This window comes from Somniosus microcephalus, chromosome 2, assembly GCF_052327205.1.
Source record: "Somniosus microcephalus isolate GS21.2 chromosome 2, FLI_Smic_1.0, whole genome shotgun sequence".
NCBI classification, from domain to species: Eukaryota; Metazoa; Chordata; class Chondrichthyes; order Squaliformes; family Somniosidae; genus Somniosus; species Somniosus microcephalus.
In genome coordinates, this window is record NC_140988.1 from 273,579,917 (window position 1) to 273,600,617 (window position 20,701).

The window sequence follows — 20,701 nt, forward strand, 5'->3', positions numbered from 1 at the left end:
CTGTCTCTTTTTTCTCTCTCTTAATCCAATCTTTCTTTCCCTCTCTTGATTCGCTTTCTGTACCTGTTTTGACATTGAATTCAATATTCTAACTTAAAATGACCGGTCGCCTGTCATTTTAATTCACCGCTCCATTCCCATTCGGACCTCACCGTCCTTGGCCTCTTGCATTGTTCCACGGAAGCTCAACGTAAACTCGAGGGACAGCACCTCATCTCCCGATTAGGCACTTTACAGCCTTCCGGACTCAATATCGAGTTCAACAATTTCAGATCATAACCTTGGCCCCTATTACATTTTTACTTATATTTTTTATCCACCCCTTTGTTTTGGTTTTTCCCTCCCCCCCCCTTTCCTTTTTTTTCTCTCTCCCACATGGCAGCTGTCTCTCATTCTGCCAGAACATTTCACACCTAATCTGAGCCGTCTTTTGTCTACACTAGTCCTATCACCATCTCGTCTCGTTTTCAATACCTCTTAATGTCTCTTCACTTCTTTTGTTCTCTCCCAGCCCTGCCTTTCGATCTATTTTATTTCGTTTCCAGTTTTGAAAAAGGTTTAGACCCGAAACATCAACTCTAATTTCTCTCCACGGATGTTGCCTGGCCTGCTGAGTTTTTCCAGCATTTTCTGTTGTTATTTCTAACTTACACTTCCTGGTTTAGATTCTGCGCTGCACATTAACAATACTTCAATCTGAGTGGTTGATTAAGGAGACACACAGTTGCTTGTTCACACAGGCCCCAAATGCTCTGTAGAGGGTGCTGCGCTGTTTGGATCTCTAATTTATAGCAACTTCCAATGCAAAAGGTCATAAAAATGAAGTGGCCAAGGGCAAGACTAAGGAACGGCGGGTGCCATTCGTTCATCAGCTACAGTAAATTCTGGCCTAACATTGTATGAATATATGAGGTTGTAGCTCCAAAAGACAAGTAATTAGATGCAGCCATGCTGCCTCCATATTACTCTACACTCTAAGGGGAGCTCTGTGCAAATAATGGCCCTGAAATTAGGATCGGGAGCAAGCCCCCGATGTTCACTTACCCAGCGCGCTGACATTTTAATTCTGGCCCGCATTGCATTTCCATTGACTGGCCCGCTTGAGGTCCTGCCGCGCTGTGCGTGCGTGACCCAGCGGCGTACTTAGTGCGATGAGCTGGCTGGGATCATGTGAGCACAGGGCAACCAATGGGTGGTTGCAAAAGTTCATTCATGAGTTTGACAGTGAGAGCTGTCAAACTCATGAAAACTCCTGGCCCCAAAACACTACTTAAACCTGAAAGAAAATTTAAAAAAAACATTGCACTACTTAAATGAACCATAAAGAACTCTGAAAAACAATTTTAAACAATAATTTTAAAATTTGAAAAAAAAAATTATATAAAAAAATCGGGGCTAAAACTAAACTTACCTTACTGTAAATTCTTTAAAAATAACAAACCTGTGGAAAAAAAAATTCTCAATTGTATTAATAGACCACTTACCTGAAAAACTAAGTACTTACGTGTGGTTTTTCAATGCATAAATACCGGAGGCCTTTACACACGCGCAACTCTCTAAAAATAGAGGAAATCCAAGTCGCACGCGCTGCCCGATACCGCGCACGCGTTCAGCCTCTTAACCCCTTGGGTCAGAGGACAGGAAATAGCCGGTTTTCAGCGCATGCGTTGTGCATGCTGAAAACCGGCAATTCCTCCGGGCACACGCGTGAGTACCCTATCCTTATTCACGCGTTGGGCCCGGAATTACTGGGCCATTATGTATGTGCTGTCAGGACTTGACAGGAAGTGCTGTCAAGACTTATAAATACTACGGCCCCAAAATAGCACTAAACCTTCAAATAATTTTTTTTTTAAAGTCACATTTTTAAAATAAACTATAAATTACATGAAATAACTATTTTAAACAATAATTTAAATTTTTGAAAAAAATAATTTTATATTCTAATGGGGCTAAAAATAAACTTACCTTGCTTTAAATATTTAAAAATAATAACCTGTGGAAAAAATGTTTTAATTTTAATTAATTCACCACTTACCTTGCAAAAAGCAGGCCTTACGCCTGCTTTTTACATTTCTAAATTCTGGAGACTTACCCTCCCGGGAAAACCTGCAAAAAAATCCTAAGTTCGATGCACACGCGCTGCCTCCCCTGCGCACACGTTCGACCTCTGAACCTCTGCTTTCAGAGGAACGGAAGTGCCGGTTTCCCACGCATGCGCAGTGCATGCAGGAAACCGGCACTTCCATTGGGCCTACGGGTGAGTACCTCGTACGTACTCACCCGTGGAGACCCGAATTTCTGGGCCATTAATTTTTGATTAAAAAAAATTAAACAATATTTTTCCACCATTATTTTGCTACACAAAATGCAATATTTCCACAGCACAAGAAACAAAATGGCTACCTGCAACCCTCTGAAGGTTATCCTAATGGAGGCCTAGTATCACTTACTGCTACCAAATAGGGTGCAGAGGTGCAGGAAGAGAAAGCTAGAACTTCCAACTGCAACATTACTCATTATGCAGATAATTTATAGATACTGTAATAAGTGGATTTAAAAATAGCAAATTTGGTAGTCAAACAATTCAGCCACAAATAAAATAATTACCAATCTTCAGCACAAATATAAAAGAAAAAGGAACATTTCCTCATTAACAATATTTGATAATACTCACCCTTTTATGCATGGTGTTAAAATTATCAATAATTATACCAATGAAAAGATTTAGAGTGAAAAATGTTCCAATGACAATAAAAGCTACAAAGTAGAAGAGGCTGTATGGATTTGCACTCATTTCTGGCTGAAGGTCAATCTGCAGAAGACATTACAAATGTTAGCATTCATTGCCCAGTAGAAGTATCAACATTTATATTACAAGCAGTAAACAGAAAAAAAATGACAATTCCTATTTGCCATTAATTTCTTTGAAAATGGCAAACTATGTTAATTTCCCCAATTATTAACAATCGTTACTTTGTTTATGCAGATAATACTACTCAGAGGTAGCATTAATTTGTTTCAGCTGCAAGATCACCATTGTAATTAACTTATATCTTTGAATATAAGCGCTATAAAATTCTAATGTTTAACCAAATAAATGAGAATATCAGTGTAGGGCCAGCATGGTCTATGTCTCATATTAAGAATAAAATAAGAATTACCATTGAAAGATAACCAACATTTTGGTAGACCCCAGGAACCAAGCATTAGTGTGCAGCTTATGTGAAGTAGATACATTCTGATAATGTCAAACAGGAGCAGCCCCAATGGGATAAGAAGCCAGCACTGTGTTCTGTACAGCTGTGTGTACATGCTGATTAGGAGCTTTAAAAAAAAAAATTGACATTTGTTGGTGAAGTAGAAAGCAAAACACAGTGGGGATCACCACTGGTTGGCATGTGTATGTAAAACTCTGCCAATGGATATTCTCTGCGTGCACCCTTTTCCCTGATGTTATTGGTGTTTTTACACATCTGTACAGATCTTAATGCTACCTCATTAATTAGGGCTACTCCTGTTTGACATTAGTAGAATGCACTCATGGACGCTACTAAGGAGCCCCTTGAAATGCTGATTATTTTTTGGTACAACTTGCTTTGCTTTATTGCGAGACAATGAAGAGCCTTTGAAGTGCAGATTATTATAACCATTTTTTCCCATCAAATTCCTTTATTTGCCTCAGTGACCCTTGTCTCTACGGGCTACAAGTGACCCATAGCTGCTGACCCACTTGCAGTCTTCTTCCAAGTTGCTCATACTGGCCACTAGGATGCACATGATGGAGACTTGTAGATGACTGTCCCTCTAATTTTCCCTCCTTGTTATGGGGAAGTGCATGGTTCTACTTGACAGCGTAGGTCAGCAACTCAGCAGCGTATGAATCAAGCTTGCATTCTCCCACTACCGCAGTGCTGCAATAAGTGGGCCACTTACATTATTTTTACTGGTAGCTATTCTTGTAAACCTAACAAGGTCAAGTGTAGTGGCAGGGTATGATGTCTTGCCTAACAAATTTAATGGAGATCTTTGATGAAATTATCACCTTGTTGACAACATAAATTTGTGAATGTGATATGTTTAGTTTTCAGCATGGCTTTTGATATCATGTCACATAAGCAATTAGTCCACAAGATGGAAATAGGATGCAAGCTTCTAAGGTAGACTGAAAATTGGTTAAACTGGAGAAAGCAAAACTTGTGAATAAAGCCATGTTGACATAGCAAGCGTCACCAGCAAGTTATCACAGGGATTAATGCTGGGCCATTGTTGTTTACAGTGTATATAAATGATTTGGATCTGCAGATGACACCAAAGTGGAAGGGTAGGTCCAAACGATAGTACAGAGACAAATCAAATATAATGGGATCCATTTAGGTTAAGTATGTGGCTGGATGAGTGCCAAATGGCATTTAATATGGTCAAATGGAACATAATAATGCCAATGAATGGAAATAACCAGTGGAAATATAAACTAAATGCTACAGGACACAAATAATCCTAAACCTACCCCACGAGTATCAGCAGCATTTGCCATAATTTCTAACCAGCCCTCAAATGTTGCCTGTAAATATAAAAACAAACACAAAATGATGTGATTAACATGAATCTTATTAAGCATGCTAATATTATAACCAAAACTGATTTTTGATGTAGGACTGAATTTCAGTATTGAAGTAATTCATCTGATGAAAGGTCATTGACCTGAAACGTTGGCCCAGAAATTCGGGTCTCCATGGGTGAGTACGCACGGGGTACTCACCCGTAAACCCAATGGAAGTGCCGGTTTCGTGCATGCACTGCGCATGCGTGGGAAACCGGCACTTCCATTCCCCTGAAAGAAGGGGTTCAGAAGTCGAACGCGTGCGCAGGAGAGGCAGCGCGTGCGCATCGAACTTACATTTTTTTTGCAGGTTTCTCCGGGTGGGTAAGTCTCCAGAAGTTAGACATGTAAAAAGCAGTCGCAAGGCCTGCTTTTTACAAGGTAAGTGGTGAATTAATTAAAATTAAAACATTTTTTCCACAGGTTTATTATTTTTAAATACTTTAAAGAAAGGTAAGTTTATTTTTAGCCCTGTTAGAAAATGTAATTCATTTTTTCAAAAATTTAAATTATTGTTTAAAATAGTTATTTCATGTAATTTATAGTTTATTTTAAAAATGTGATTTAAAAAAAAAATTATTTGAAGATTTAGTGATGTTTTGGGGCTTGTAGTATTTATAGGTTTGACAGGTCTTCCTGTCAAACTTATGAATGAAGTATTCCCTGCTACCATTGGCTCTCCATGGCCCACGTGATCCCAGGGAACGCATCAAACTAACTGCACCCTGGGATACGCAAGCACTGCGCACCGGCAGTTGGAGGAGGCCCAGGATCGGAATCCCATGCGGGCCCACAGCTCAACGGCCGGCGCGCTTGCACCCGCGGGAAGCCCCCGACTCGAATTTCTGGGCCATTAACTCTGTTTCTCTCTCCACAGATGCTGCCTGACCTGATCAGTATTTCAAGCATTTTCTGTTTTTATTTCAGATTTCCGGCATCCGCAGTATTTTTCTTTTGTAATTCCACTTGGTACCTAAGTCCCAGTTCTTTTAAATTACTATGAATTTGTAGACTGTTTCCCTTTTCTCTGATCACAGCACTCTGTGATCAGTTGCTTATGCCACCTAGGTTAGGTTACCGTGACATGTTGTCCTGCTGCAAGCTATGGATAAGAAATGTGTCCTGCCTATTGCCTGTGAAAAGTATGCTTCTATAATGTCTGCTCATTTAAAAGGCAGTAAGGAAAGTTAATGCTCCAATAGCACCCTTTTAGAAATCAAGTAGTTAAAGAAAATGATTAAATTCAGCATCCTTTAGCCAGTTTTCTATTGGATTACTTGTTTCAGACTAGGGTTAGGACCTATTGCCTAGTCCGAAGATAGACTTTAACAGAATCCTTGGTTGTAGCCTCTCTTAATAGCATACTTCAAAGAGGCTTCAAAGGGCCTTCCCAGGATGATGTCAAATGTGGCAAATCCCACAAATTTCAAATATGTGTCCAGTTTACATTTGGCAAATTTTCAGACAGGCCACTCAAAACCTGGATTGTCCAATCCAAAACTGGACGGGGCACAACTGCACCTAGGAGTGCTTGCCTTTGAAACTAGGCAACAAAAATAGAAAACAATTCCATTCTCCAGCAATGACATCGTTCACCCTTATTCGGAGATACCCTCTTCACATAATGAAATTTGTGCCCATGGGGACAGGATATAAATGGGAGTACCAGTCCTTATTATGTTTACCCATAGTACTGAGAAGGAAAAAGAGCCCAACAACACAGGTGACCTAAGAAGGAACAGAGTACTGTGATAAGAGGAATAAGTGGATTAGAAACCTTCCCAGCAATTAAAATAACAAAGTGAATGATGTAATAAAAGAAGTTACTCTTGGAATTTAGTCAGCATTTAAAGAACAGCTTAATTAGCTGATTAATGAGTAATCAGTGGTTCAAAAGAAAGTGAAATATTTAAAATTTTTCAATGGTCCAGTTCTACTGCACTTTCTGTGTTGATATGATCTAGTTTCACATCACAGACACTAGTCTTGCCAACCCTCCAGAATTGTCCTGGATTCAACAGGAATTAAAGACTAATCTCCAGGACACTGCTGTGAGCAACCCAGGAGAAAAAACAGAGGGGCAATGAATATATATATATTTTAATTTTCTTTGAACACTTTTGCTCATTAGTTATAAAAATATTGGATTTGGGGTAAAAGGGCTGTTTGACTGACAGCCAAGAATCATCCAATCGGGTAATGAGTTGTTGGAAGGTGCTGCGTCGCAAGTGTGGATGTGTTGGGCGACCAATGGCAAGAATGTGGGGGCGAGGTGCTTGGAGGCAGAAGGTCATGTGATGACGCCTCCAGGAATATGTCCAACCAGAGTTGGCAACACTAACAGACACAGATCTTGCAACTGTAGTTTGAAGTTGCTTATTTGAGGGCGATTTGTATCAGCTTGGATCAGTTGGTAACACTTGCACCCCATAATCAGATAGATTATGAAAGTAAACTAGCAAAAAATATAAAAACAGATAGCAAGAGTTTCTACAGTTATATAAAAAGAAAAAGAGTGGTTAAAGTGAATGTTGGTTCCTTAGAGGACGAGACCGAGAAATTAGTAGTGGGGAACATGGAGATGGCAAAAACGCTGAACAAATATTTTGTATCAGTCTTTACAGTAGGGGACACTAAAAATATCCCAACACTGGTCAAACAGGGGGCTATAGGGGGGGAGGAGCTAAACACGATTAAAATCACTAAGGAGATGGTACTCGGTAAGATAATGAGACTTAAGGTGGATAAATCCCCTGGACCTGATGGCTTACATCCTAGGGTCTTGAGAGAAGTAGCGGTAGGGATTGCGGATGCATTGGTGGTAATTTTCCAAAACTCCCTGGATTCAGGAAAGGTCCCAGCAAATTGGAAAACTACTAATGTAATGCCCTTATTTAAAAAGGGAAGTAGACAAAAGGCTGGAAACTATAGACCAGTTAGCCTAACATCTGTGGTTGGTAAAATGTTGGAGTCCATTATTAAGGAAGCAGTAACGGGACATTTGGATAAGCATAATTTAATTGGACAGAGTCAGCATGGTTTTATGAAGGGGAAGTCCTGTTTGACAAATTTGCTCGAATTCTTTGAGGATGTAACAAACAGGGTGGATAAAGGGGAACCAGTGGATGTGGTGTATTTGGACTTCCAAAAGGCATTTGACAAGGTGCCACACAAAAGATTACTGCACAAGATAAAAAATCACGGGATTGGGGGCAATATATTGGCATGGGTGGAAGATTGGCTATCTAACAGAAAACAGAGAGTTGGGATAAATGGTTCATTCTCGGGTTGGCAATCAGTAACTAGTGGTGTTCCGCAGGGGTCAGTGCTGGGACCCCAATTCTTTACAATCTATATTAACGATTTGGAGGAGGGGACCAAGTGCAACATATCCAAGTTTGCCGATGATACAAAGATGGGAGGGAAAGCAGTGAGTGAGGAGGACATAAAAAACCCGCAAAAGGACATAGACAGGCTAAGTGAGTGGGCAGAAATTTGGCAGATGGAATATAATGTTGGAAAGTGTGAGGTTATGCACTTTGGCAGAAAAAATCAAAGAGCAAGTTATTATCTAAATGGAGAGAAACTGCAAAGTGCTACAGTACAAAGGGATCTGGGCTCCTGGTACATGAAACACAGAAGGTTAGTATGCAGGTACAGCAGGTGATCAGGAAGGCCAATGGAATCTTGGCTTTTATTGCAAGGGGGATGGAGTATAAAAGCAGGGCAGTCTTGCTTCAGTTATACAGGGTACTGGTGAGGCCACACCTGGAATATTGCGTACAGTTTTGGTTTCCATATTTAAGAAAAGATATACTTGCTCTCGAGGCAGTTCAGAGGAGGTTCACTCGGTTGATTCCGGAGATGAGGGGGTTGACTTATGAGGAAAGGTTGAGTAGGTTGGGCCTCTACTCATTGGAATTCAGAAGAATGAGAGGCGATCTTATCGAAACATATAAGATTGTGAGGGGGCTTGATCGGGTGGATGTGGGGAGGATGTTTCCACAGATGGGTAAGACTAGAACTAGGGGGCATAATCTTAGAATAAGGGGTTGCCGTTTCAAAACTGAGATGAGGAGAAACTTCTTCACTCAGAGGGTAGTAAATCTATGGAATTTGCTACCTCAGAGAGCTGTGGAAGCTGCAACATTAAATAAATTTAAAACGGAGACAGACAGTTTCCTAGCTGATAAGGGAATTAGAGGTTACGGGGAGCGGGCAGGGAAGTGGACGTGAGTCTAGGTTCGGATCAGCCATGATCCTATTGAATGGCGGAGCAGGCCCGAGGGGCCGTATGGCCTACTCCTGCTCCTACTTCTTATATTCTTATGTTATGTTCTATGAGTTCAAGTCCTGCTCCGGTCTTAAACAGCTAATCTAGGCTGGCACTTCAGAGGAAATGCTCCATTTTCTGAGGCGCTGACTTTAAACCGAGGCCTTGTCTGCCTGTTTAGGTGGATGTATAAAATACCATGGCACTTTTGTGAAAAAGAACAGGAAGTTCTCCTGGTTTCTTAGCCAATGTTCGTCCCTCAATTCACCCCAGCAAACAGATTAAATGGTCATTTGCTGTTTGTGGGACCTTGCTCTGCTCCAAATTGGCTGCTATGTTTGCCTACAAAACAACAATGATTCACTGGCTGTGAAGTACTTTGGGATGTCCTGAGTTCATGAAAAAAATATATAAATTCAACTTTTTTTTTGGCAAATGGTGTGAGAACACCTTGAGAAGGAAATTATCACATCACTTGGGCTTTACACCAGCTGCATTATAAGTGAACCCAGATTTTTAAACTACAGTGACTTCACTTAAAAAAAGTTATTAATTGGCTGTGAAAGGCTTTGGCTGATTTGAAGATGTGAAAGGCTCTATATAAATGGAGAATAGGAGAACTGGCTATTCGTTAACTTTAAAAATGTCACGAGCAGAACTCAAGAATTTGTATACACATCCACAAACTTCTAGTTTGCACAATACTGTTAGTATAACTTGCTGTTAACAGCTCACGACGCTCCAGAACAAGCCGAAGTGATATTTCCCATACAAAAGAGGCCATAAATAATAATGATAATATCCATGTTAGAAAAACATTAAACACGTTTCCTTTATGCATGTATCATAAAATTGGACTATAAATTGCACCAGTGTATGAGTTATTTTATATTTAGAAGACATAAGTCATGTATAAAGATATTCTTTCCACACCAGATTTAAAGCTATTTATAAATAAAGCTCAATGAAATTAACAATTTTAGTAAAACCCTGCAGCAACATGCTTTATGATTTTTTCCAATTTTTTTCCATTCTATAAATGCATGCACTAAGGCCAGAAAGAAAAGAAAATTTGTGAATAGTTTCCACTGCCCCTGGGATTGTTGTGCCAAAAAGGCCACTACCCTGTTACACATTCACAATTGATATAAATTCCTGTCACAAAGCTTTCCTAAATTATGTCTAAATACAGTATAGCTTAAGGTATATATTGAAGACCATTTGCAAATGCACTCTTGCTTACTTACCACCTGTAGGAGAGCCATGTATGCAGCCAATACATTATCAAAGTTAATCTTGGGGTTGACCCACTGGTACCCAATATCCTGATATGCATAACATTCAGATCGATTATTTACAACACTAATGGGAAGACGCTCGTTATTTTCATCCACACATTGAAAGAAGGCTCCACCAAAGATCTGAACACCAACAATGCCAAATATCAGCCAGAATATGAGACATACGAACATGACATTGGAAATTGATGGGATTGAAGCAACCAAAGCATTAACAACAAGCTGTAAGGCAAAAGAAAAACATTAAATTGTCGACTCAGCAAACCAAACAAAAAGAAACACAGATTAGTTTGACAGCAAATCCTCATTGTACAAAATGATTATGAATCGAATAATAATGTGATTCAAGCTATTTACCCAACAATGCTACACATTAATATCTTTTTAGTTCAAATATATGTCACAGTATGAGGACTGTGTATTCAAAAAAATTATAATTTGATAATATTGTGAAAATACTTTGATATAAACTTCGAATTTAAACTCCTTCCATCAGCAAAAACTGGGTGGAACAGGAGTTAAAATTCAAGGGGTACACTTACTGCTCTTTTACTCCCTCGCAGACATTCCACAGCTATTTTCTTGGCGGTTGAGGCTACTGTCCAGAGGACCCTGAAGCTATTTTAACAGTCTACTGGGCAGAGCATCTGCCGCAGACTCTCGGCCATTCTACCTCTGTCCAACCAGTCGCATCTTCACCTACTCCATCATTCACCCTGCTCACCAACCCAGAAAATCCATCCAGAGAGGATGTAGACTGTTCTAATGGGAGTTTTTCACTGGGTGAGACACAACGCACAAACAATCTAATGGAGTCAGAGCTGAAAGTGGGAACTAACAGAGGAGAGCCAAGGCTCTGCAAAAGGCAATTTGTGGCTCCAGAGCCTGAGGGCTCAGTTCTCTGGAAAGTATGCTGAATGAGTATCACACTTACAATGAGGTACTGAAGACCAGCTTGAAGGAGCTGAGAGAGATGGCAGAAGTCACAGCCAAGTTCAAGCCCTTCTCAGTCCTGATATCTGAGAAGGATTCGACACACTGCAGTGCTGCCAATTTGACAAGTCATGCAGGTGACTTATAGCTCTTTTCTACAGACTTAAGTCCAGTGGAATTTTGGTGTGAATGGCAGAATGCCTGGGGCAGCAGCTTTTGCCCTCGCTATCTTATCATTTGCATACGTGCACCCAGGTCCACTGGAATTTAGCACGTATTTCAGAATGGTGTAACTCTGACTCATGCCCCAAATTCCTGCCTCCTATACGGAAACTACACCACTTATACCCACAAAAGATTGCTGATTTCAGGTCCATAGAAACTTCCTAATATATTGGCCTTACGCCTGCTTTTACTAGGCATAAGAATCTGACAGTCATTCAGCGGGCGGAAGTTGTGCAAAAAGCACAACTCTCCACCCGCAGAGGCACTTTTCTTGGGCATGCGGATGATCTGTCAAGAGAATTTTTGGCAGATCGCAAGTGCCAGTTTTCAGCGCATGCACTTCGCATGCCTGAAACCGGCACTTGCGAGGCCCCTACGGGCGCGAACGCACCTCGTATGCACCCGTAGGGGTCACAAAATTCGGCCCATTATTTTGTTTTAAGTAATAAAGCCACTTCCACTCTCTAATATGGTTTATACTTATATGAGGTGACTATCCTCCTTGGGGAGATGTTGGCCTCGTTATTAAACCCCCACAATGGGCGGGAGAGGGTCGGGTGGTTAAACTGTCAAATGCAGAAGCGACCCTAACCCACCATGCACGCACCCGTTGCCGTTTTTATGCCAGTGGACATCAGGACGTCCCATCATGGAGAGGCGAGTCTGTCATTAACATATTTAAATCGGGCTCCCACAGTGCAATTGGGAGCCAGATTTAAAATTCACTGCGGCTGCATGGGTTTCCCGGGGTCAGATTTGGTCATTTAATACTTGAGCCAGGTAGTACAGCAGTATTCGGGGCTGATGCTGATGATTCATTAATGAGACCTGGAGAAAGACAAATATTATTGGGAGCTCAGATTCCCCCCATGAAGTCCAGGTAACCCTGTATTCAATGCATTGACAAATAGTGTGGTCTTACCTAGTCAAGAGGTAGTGTGGCATCAAGGAGCCCTAGTAAAATTGAAGTCAATGGGAATCAGGGGGAAAACTCTCCACTGGCACAAAGGAAGATAATTGTGGTGGTTGGAGGTCAATCATCACAGCCCCAGGACATCGCTGCAGGAGTTCCTCAGGGCAGTGTCCTAGGCCCAGCTATCTTCAGCTGCTTCATCAATGACCTTCCCTCCATCATAAGGTCAGAAATGGGGATGTTCGCTGATGGCTGCTCCGTGTTCAGTGCCATTCACATCTCCTCAGATAATGAAGCAATCCATGCCCGCATGCAGCATGAGCTGAATGACATTCAGGCTTGGGCCAATAAGTGGCAGGTAACATTCGCACCACACAAGTGCCAGGCAATGATTATCTCCAACAAGCGAGAGTCTAACCACCTCCCCATGATATTCAACGGCATTACCATCATCGAATCCCCCACTATCAACATCCTGGGGGCCACCATTGACCAGAAACTTAACTGGACCAGCCACATAAATACTGTAGCTACAAGAGCAGGTCAGAGGCTTGGTATTCTGCAGCGAGTGTCTCACCTCCTGACTCCCCAAAGCCTTCCTACCATCTACAAGGCACAAGTAAGGAGTGTGATGGAATACTCTCCACTTGCCTGGATGAGTACAGCTCCAACAATACTCAAGAAGTTCGACACCATCCAGGACAAAGCAGCCCTCTTGATTGGCACCCCATCCACAATCTGAAACATTCACTCCCTCCACCACCGACGTACCGCGGCTGCAGTGTGTACCATCTACAAGATGCCAAGGCTTCTTCGACAGCACCTCCCAAACCCACGACCTCTGCCACCTAGAAGGACTAGGGCAGCAGGCGCATGGGAACACCATCACCTCCAATTCTCCTCCAAGTCACACACCATCCTGACTTGGAAATATATCACCACTCCTTCATTGTCGCTGGGTCAAAATCCTGGAACTCCCTCTCTAACAGCACTATGGGAGCACCTTCACCACAAGGTCTGCAGCAGTTCAAGAAGGCAGCTCACCACCACCTTCTCAAGGGCAATTAGGGATGGGCAATAAATGCTGGCCTTGCCAGTGACGCCCACATCCCAGGAACGGAAAATAAAATACCAGTACTCTGAGCTGGTAAGCTGTACAGTCTTAGCTGATTAATTTCCAGCAATACACCTACACATACTTGAGGCTCTCCATGTCTTGGTTCTTGTCAACCTGTGCCTACGTTTTTGGGCTTATATCAAGTATGATGTATTCCTATGGGGACAGCGTCTGCACTTGATATCATGCAAATAGAAACTCTACTTGTAGATTCTCAGTAGTTTTTTTGGGAGTCTCTTAAGCATGGTGATGGGTTTTCATTTATGTCAAACACCTGGTTGACCAAAGAAAACTTTACTACTCATAAGGGATAAAGCTCAAAGTGAATTATGATCATATTTATAATGAGACATGGAATTCAGAATTCTATTTCAACACATAGAGGAAAGATTTAATTTGCTTTTTGCACTGAACTTGGAAATGTGCTATTTACACCTGTGTTTACCATTTCGCCACAGATCTAACAAAGCAAATTTTCGACTGTAACATTTTTCTGTTGTACTCCAAAAATCTATTTTCTGATTTATCCCATATTTTGGGTCTCGTGATGTCACTAATCCAATGTGATGAAAATAGTTTGGAAATAATTTAATTTCCATTCTTAAGGGCCCACAGGAGTGCTGTAAACTCCTGCCCATCTCCCTCAGAGCCAAACATGCACAAATCAGATGTCAAGTTCAGAATAGTTTTATACAGCCAACAAAGAGAAAATTACTTCATGTCCCTGAGCTGGATTTATTTCCTTGTAAATTAAATTAAAAAAAATTGTTTCCCTAGGAATATACATTGGTGGAACATCTGCTACAACAACATCTGGATTTTGCATATTCTTTAATGCCTATTCCCAGAGCTGAGTTTGAATCTTGAACCTTGGAGATGATGAACATTTTTTATATCAGCTTTTGTAACATCCGGTTCTCTTACTTTGATTAAAAGTTGTTTCTTATGTGCTTATGAGCTGGAATTTGCTTATCTTCAACTCTTGTTTACGGTGTTATTTTATGGGCATGCTAGATTGTCAGATGAGATGCATTTTTTGGAACTGAGTGCAGAGCACATTCCCAAGGGTCAGGTGTGGTGAGGCCTTTCTGTAAATCACACAGGTGTTGAAACCAAATATTTTATACATTATTTGATGCCTATTCTAGACCTACATTGGGGCTTATCCTTCCTCAGTTCATAAAAAATAAACATAAAGCATGTTTTTCAAACTTTTAATAGACCCAGTTACAACATTTTTGCAGCACACTGTTTTCCTAAGTGCTGACAATGCAAAATGCAAATTCATAAGGGCGAATGAAAAATTAAAAATCAATCATAATACAATTGCAATATTGATCTTTCCACGCTTTTGAAGCATCTAACAAGTTAGTTTATCCTTATTAAATGTCCAAGGGACTGAAATTCCATTGGACCTGCTCTGTTGTTAAAGTAAAGGCCACTGACGCCATCTCCATTTGCAAAGACAGGGTCATTAGCAAGGTCAAGGCATACGTATCAGTGGCACCTATCTCAACTGAGGCCCGAAATGTTGACGCAGCTGTATGCCGGCCCAAGAAGGGCTTCACAGGATCAGAGCAGCCCCAACACTGTTGCTCCCAAAAGAGCTGTTGGGGCTTCCCTGCATGGTAATAAAACCCTTCCAGGATCGATTACCTGCTCCTTCCAGCATTCTGGGGCCTTTACATAGCCCATAACAGAGCCTAGGCCTGTTCTAAGCAGGGGTAAGTTCAGTTGGGCCTATCAGAAAACGTACTAGATGGAATTTCCTAGGATAGCCTGGGAATACTCCCAAATTGCACTCTTGAGATAGATGGGGCAAACTGTTGATCCATCCACAGGTCCTCTTACTGGAATTTTGCATAATTGGGGTGGAATCCTAGAGGACCTGGGTTCAACTACATTTCATCCATCACCCCTCCAGCAGCAAGGGTGGAATTTTGGGTCCCAAGAATCTAGCAGTGGAAAAATGGCAGAACAACATCAGTTGTAAGCTAGCAAGGAGTCTCTCCAAATGTTGATCAGCGCATTTTTGGTGGGACAGTACAAACAAAGAATGGTGCCAAGCATGGCAATATGTCATGGACAGTATAAATGCTGTCTTCAATTGGAAATCTGGCAGGAGGTCTGGAAAAATGTGCATGATTTATAGAGAAGTACAAAGGTAAGGCATAAATATTCCTACAAAATAGAGGCATAGGATGTATGTCCACAAGGGAAAGCGGCAGTTGTAAGGATATGTGAACAATGCTTACTGACACAGAAATGCTAATAAGAATGCTGCAAGTAAGGTTTTAGAAGAGAAAATAGAAGGGCTATGCAAATTGAATCTATACGTTGCATGATGACAGATTGAATGTACTACAGGAAGGAAATTTCAGAGGTCAAATTATTGTGGCCCAAACACCACTGTTCTTAAGGAAAGAAAGGGGAAGGTTACATTTATATAGTGCCTTTCACAACCCCAGGATGTCCCAAAGTGAATTAAGTACTTTTGAAGTGTAGTCACTATTGTAATGTAGAGAAATGCAGCAGTCAGTTTGCTCATAGCAAGGTCCTACAAACAACAGAGATAAATGACCAGATAATCTTTCTTTTAGGGCCATCAGTTGAGGGATAAATATTGGCCTGGACACCAGGGAGAACGCCCCAGCTCTTCTTCAAATAATACCATGGGATTTTTTACATCCACCTGACAGCTCAGAAAGGGTCTCGATTTAACAACTCATCTGAAATTTCGCACCTCTGACAGAACATTAACCTCTCAGCACTGCACTGAAGTCTTAGCTTTGATTGTGCGCTGTAGTTTCTGGATTGGAGCTTGAACCCACAACCCTCTGATTCAGAGGCAAGAGTGCTACCACTGAGCCAAGTCTGAAACAGCTCTTACATAATAGGGGGCACAACATACCACAGGTGGTGGATGCCTAGACCTGAAGCTATTCAATTTAAATGATGAAAGCAGGATGATTTCTTTGGTGGTGGGGGAGGAGAGACTGGCAGGGCTGAATCTGTGGGGATTGGAATATCACAAAAAATTTGCATCATATTAATCAGATATTCTATAGTTTGCATGTTATGTTACAGAAACATGTCCCCACACACTGATTTCCATAAGTACATAATAATACCTATAATGGCAATGCTGTACCATACGTGTTCTTATGTACTCAAAATATACAATCTTCTTTCTTCACAAATCAAACAGAATTCAGTTGAACATCAAACACTACAGCACCAAGTATTCCCCTACTTAAAGCAGGTACCAAAAATTGATACACTGTGGAAGATATTGATACTGATGATGACAAGGAAGCATGGGAAGACGTACCAAGCACTGGTGATGAAGGTGTACTGGTGGTGGTGGTTAATACAGGATGGAACCTAGCTTGGTGAGTGATCCTCCCGAGTTGTATGGGAATCCAGATCTTAGTGGGCCCACTTTCAAACAGAGGCAATGATAGCAGTAAGACCATATTGAGGAATCATTTGTCTGGGAGTTGAAAACTCAGAGATGTACTGTCATTTCCTAGGTGAGTACAGTGTGGAATAATAGTTTCTGCACTGCAGTCTGTGATTGAACACATGGTAACAAAAGTGACATGTTCAATGCTACCTCACATATGCAGGCCACAGGTGCAGTAGAAGCATCTCTCATGAGTATTGCTATGAGGCTGTGGGTCAAAAAGTAAAATATACAGTGATGGCTGGTTGCAGATCACTTGGGGAGTGGTTCTAGACAACCAAGGGAGAGGGATTCTGAAATCTGTTCTGTATCTGTACCCTATTCCCACTAAACTGCTGACCACCCTACTTCCCTTCATAGTTCCCATGTTATCTGATATTGTTAACGGTTCTCTCTCCTCAGGTAATGTCCACCTTCCCTTCAAATGAAATTAAATGATCAAGGAACATAAAACAAAATAGTGAAATATTTTATAGGCACATCAATAAAAAAAGGAAGGTTGGGATGGGAATAGGGCCATTAACGGATAGTCAGGATAATACCACAGATAACGATAGAGAGATAGCAGAAATATTAAATAAGTATTTTGCTTCAGTATTTACCAGGGAGATAGAACAGGTTGACATGACATTGGATGATGAGATTAGTAATGAGATAAGTGCATTTAAAATAAAAAAGGGGACATATTAAATAAATTAATCAAACTCAAAGAGGATAAAACCCCTGGTCCAGATGGATTGCATCCACACATTTTAAAAGAACCTAGGGAAGAGATAGCAGAGGCATAACTATGCATATTTAATAATTCATTAGAAAAAGGTATAGTGCCAGAGGACTGGCGGATAGCTAACGTAATACCGATATTTAAGAAGGGGAATAGAACATGTCCAGGGAATTATAGACCAGCCAGCTTAACATCGGTGATAGGAAAAATAATGGAATCCCTACTAAAGGAGAAAATAGAAGAACATCTAGAAACCAAAAGTATAATGATGAATAGTCAACGTGGATTTCAAAAGGAAAAGTCTTGCTTGACCAGCGTTATTGAATTTTTAGAAGAGGTAACAGAGAGAGTAGACAATGGTAATGCAGTAGATGTATATTACCTCGATTTTAAAAAGACCTTCGATAAGGTACCCCATAATAGACTGATGAACAAGTTCAGATAATGCGGAGTCAGGGGATAAGTAACAGAATGGATTGCTGGCTGGCTTCAAGACAGAAAGCAGAGAGTAGGAGTAAAGGGTAGCTATTCACAGTGGCAGAAGGTGGGTAGTGGTGTTCCACAAGGATCAGTGCTGGGACCACTGTTGTTCACAATTTACATTAACGAATTAGACTTAGGAATCAAAAACACAATTTCTAAATTTGCAGATGACATCAAATTGGGGGGGATAGTCAATATTGAGGAGGACTGCAACAAGTTACAGGAGGACATTAATAAACTTGCAGAATGGACATATAATTGGCAAATGAAGTTCAACATAGATAAATGTGAGGTATTACATTTTGGTAGGAAGAATAGGGAGGTCACTTATCACTTGGAGGGTGCGAGTCTAGGTTGGGTAGAGGAACAAAGGGATCTAGGAGTACAAATACACAAATCACTAAAAGTTGCAACACAGGTTAGTAAGAACATAAAAAAAGCAAACCAAGCACTAGGGTTTATTTCTAAAGGGATAGAATTGAAAAGTAGGGAAGTTATGCTAAACCTGTATCAAACCTTGGTTAGACCACACTGCATACAGTTCTGGTTGCCATATTATAAAAAGGATATAGAGGCACTGGAGAGGGTGCAGAGAAGATTAACAAGGATGATACCAGAAATGCGAGGGTATACAAATCCGGCCTCGGGTGACTATCTGTGTGGAGTTTGCACATTCTCCCCGTGTTTGCGTGGGTTTCCTCCGGGTGCTCCGGTTTCCTCCCACAGTCCAAAGATGTGTGGGTTAGGTTGATTGGCCATGATAAAAATTGGCCCTTAGTGTTAGGGGGGATTAAATACGTGGGGTTACGGGGATAGGACTTGGGTGGGATGGCTGTCGGTGTAGGGACTGGGTGCTAGGGTTTGGATGATCAGCCATGATCTCGTTGAATGGGGAGCAGGCTTGAAGGGCCGAATGGCCTACTTCTAGTTTCTATGTTTCTATGTTTAACTCGTACCAAGTCCCATTTACCCATCACTCCTGTGCTCACTGACCTACATTGGCTTCCGGTTAAGCAATGCCTCAATTTTAAAATTCTCATCCTTGTTTTCAAATCCCTCTATGGCATCGCCCCTCCCTATCTCTGTAATCTCCTCCAGCCCTACAACCCTCCGAGATATCTACGATTCTCCAATTCTGGCCTCTTGAGCATCCCTGATTTGAATTTCTCCACCATTGGCAGCTGTGCCTTCATCTGCTGAGGCCCTAAGCTCTAGAATTCTCTCCATAAACCTCTTTGCCTCTCTACCTTTCTTTGCTCCCTTAAGACACTCCTTGAAACTTACCTCTTTGACCAAGCTTTTGGTCATCTGCCCTAATACCTCCTTATGTGGCTCGGTGTTAAATTGTGTTTGACCACGCGCCAGTGAAGTGCCTTGGGATGCTTTACTACATTAAAGGCGCTATATAAATACAAGTTGTTGTTATTGTCATCCACTGTTCTATGTTCCAATTAGTTGGGGGTGGGGGGGAGGTACATGAGAAAGTGCCCTCTGACAGTGGCATTTGTGGCACAGGACAGATGCAGCCAGCTAATATCATGTCAGTGACAGCTCTGTGCCATCATGTAGCATGGTACAAATCAAGACTGCCTCAGAAGGTATTGAGCCCACAACAACTACAGCACCAGAGACTGCTGGCACTAATGCATTTCTTCATGGTTAACTGCAGATACATTTCCAATTCTTCTGCAACTTCTGAAACACTGTAGTTGGTTATGCAGCAATTATTTAATGTTGCTACCTTAGCCAAGGGCAAGACATTCATAATATAGAGGGATGAACACAGCAGAAAAATACATAAGATGCTTGCACTACTAGCACAGCACCACTCAATAAAATTGAATTATTAGTACCATATCTTCTAGTCATTCACTGTTTCATTGTACAGAAACTAAAGCACCAGTTGTCCAAAAGCCTAAACAAACACATAACATACCAGCAATAAACTAAACAATTATAACAAATAACATTTCTGTGATTGTAATTATGTCCAATTGGAACACCTAATGGAAGAACTGGACCATTAAACAAATTGCATTCCTGCCTGCAGTAGCTGTTTGGTTCCTGAGTCTAGTTGAGATGTATGTAGCAGGGTGAATGGCAATGCAGAGCTTCAGTTATTTGTTAATGGAGGGGACATGGCAAAGCAGCCGACTCCTGTGATGCCCCTTATGGGTGGCTACAAGGTTGCTGTGGCATAAACGTTGAGGGTAGTGCTGAGCTTCACTACTCATGGCAGTGTATTGCAGCTGGTTGAGGTTCAGATGGCAGGCCTCTATTATGATCTCCCTGGTGAGTCCGAGCCTCTTCCGATTTTACCTCTCTGCCTTGTCCAAGTAGTGACTTTAAAGTGATAGCCCTCTCACCTGTGAGTCAGAAGGTTGTCAGTTCAAATTCTCCTCCAGGTCTTGAGCATATAAGCTAAACTTATTCTCCAGTGCAGTACCGAGGAAGTGCTGCATTGTCAGAAATATTGGCTGGAATTTTGCCGGCACTCAGTGGACGGGATGGGTGGCGGGTCAGCTGTTAAATTTAAAATGATTGACAGCGGGTCGGGAACCCACTGTCAAAACGCACACACTGCACTTTCCCAATGTCGGGTCTGCCAGCACTGAGCAGACCCGACAGGCAACGGTGGGGGAGGCAATTAAAATCATTAGTGGCTT

At 41.4% G+C, this 20,701-nt stretch overlaps 1 protein-coding gene across 1 annotated transcript in view; it reads right to left on the reverse strand.

The window, feature by feature from the left end:
- The window catches only part of LOC147123409 (sodium channel protein type 9 subunit alpha-like), a gene marked incomplete at its 5' end in the record, with an annotated part of 190,436 nt that overhangs the window by 60,807 nt on the left and 108,928 nt on the right, over positions 1-20,701 (reverse strand). The window contains 3 exon segments of the mRNA XM_085965975.1: positions 2,686-2,815; positions 4,511-4,564; positions 10,124-10,396. Of these exon segments, the coding sequence (XP_085822101.1) occupies positions 2,686-2,815; positions 4,511-4,564; positions 10,124-10,396 (457 nt within the window).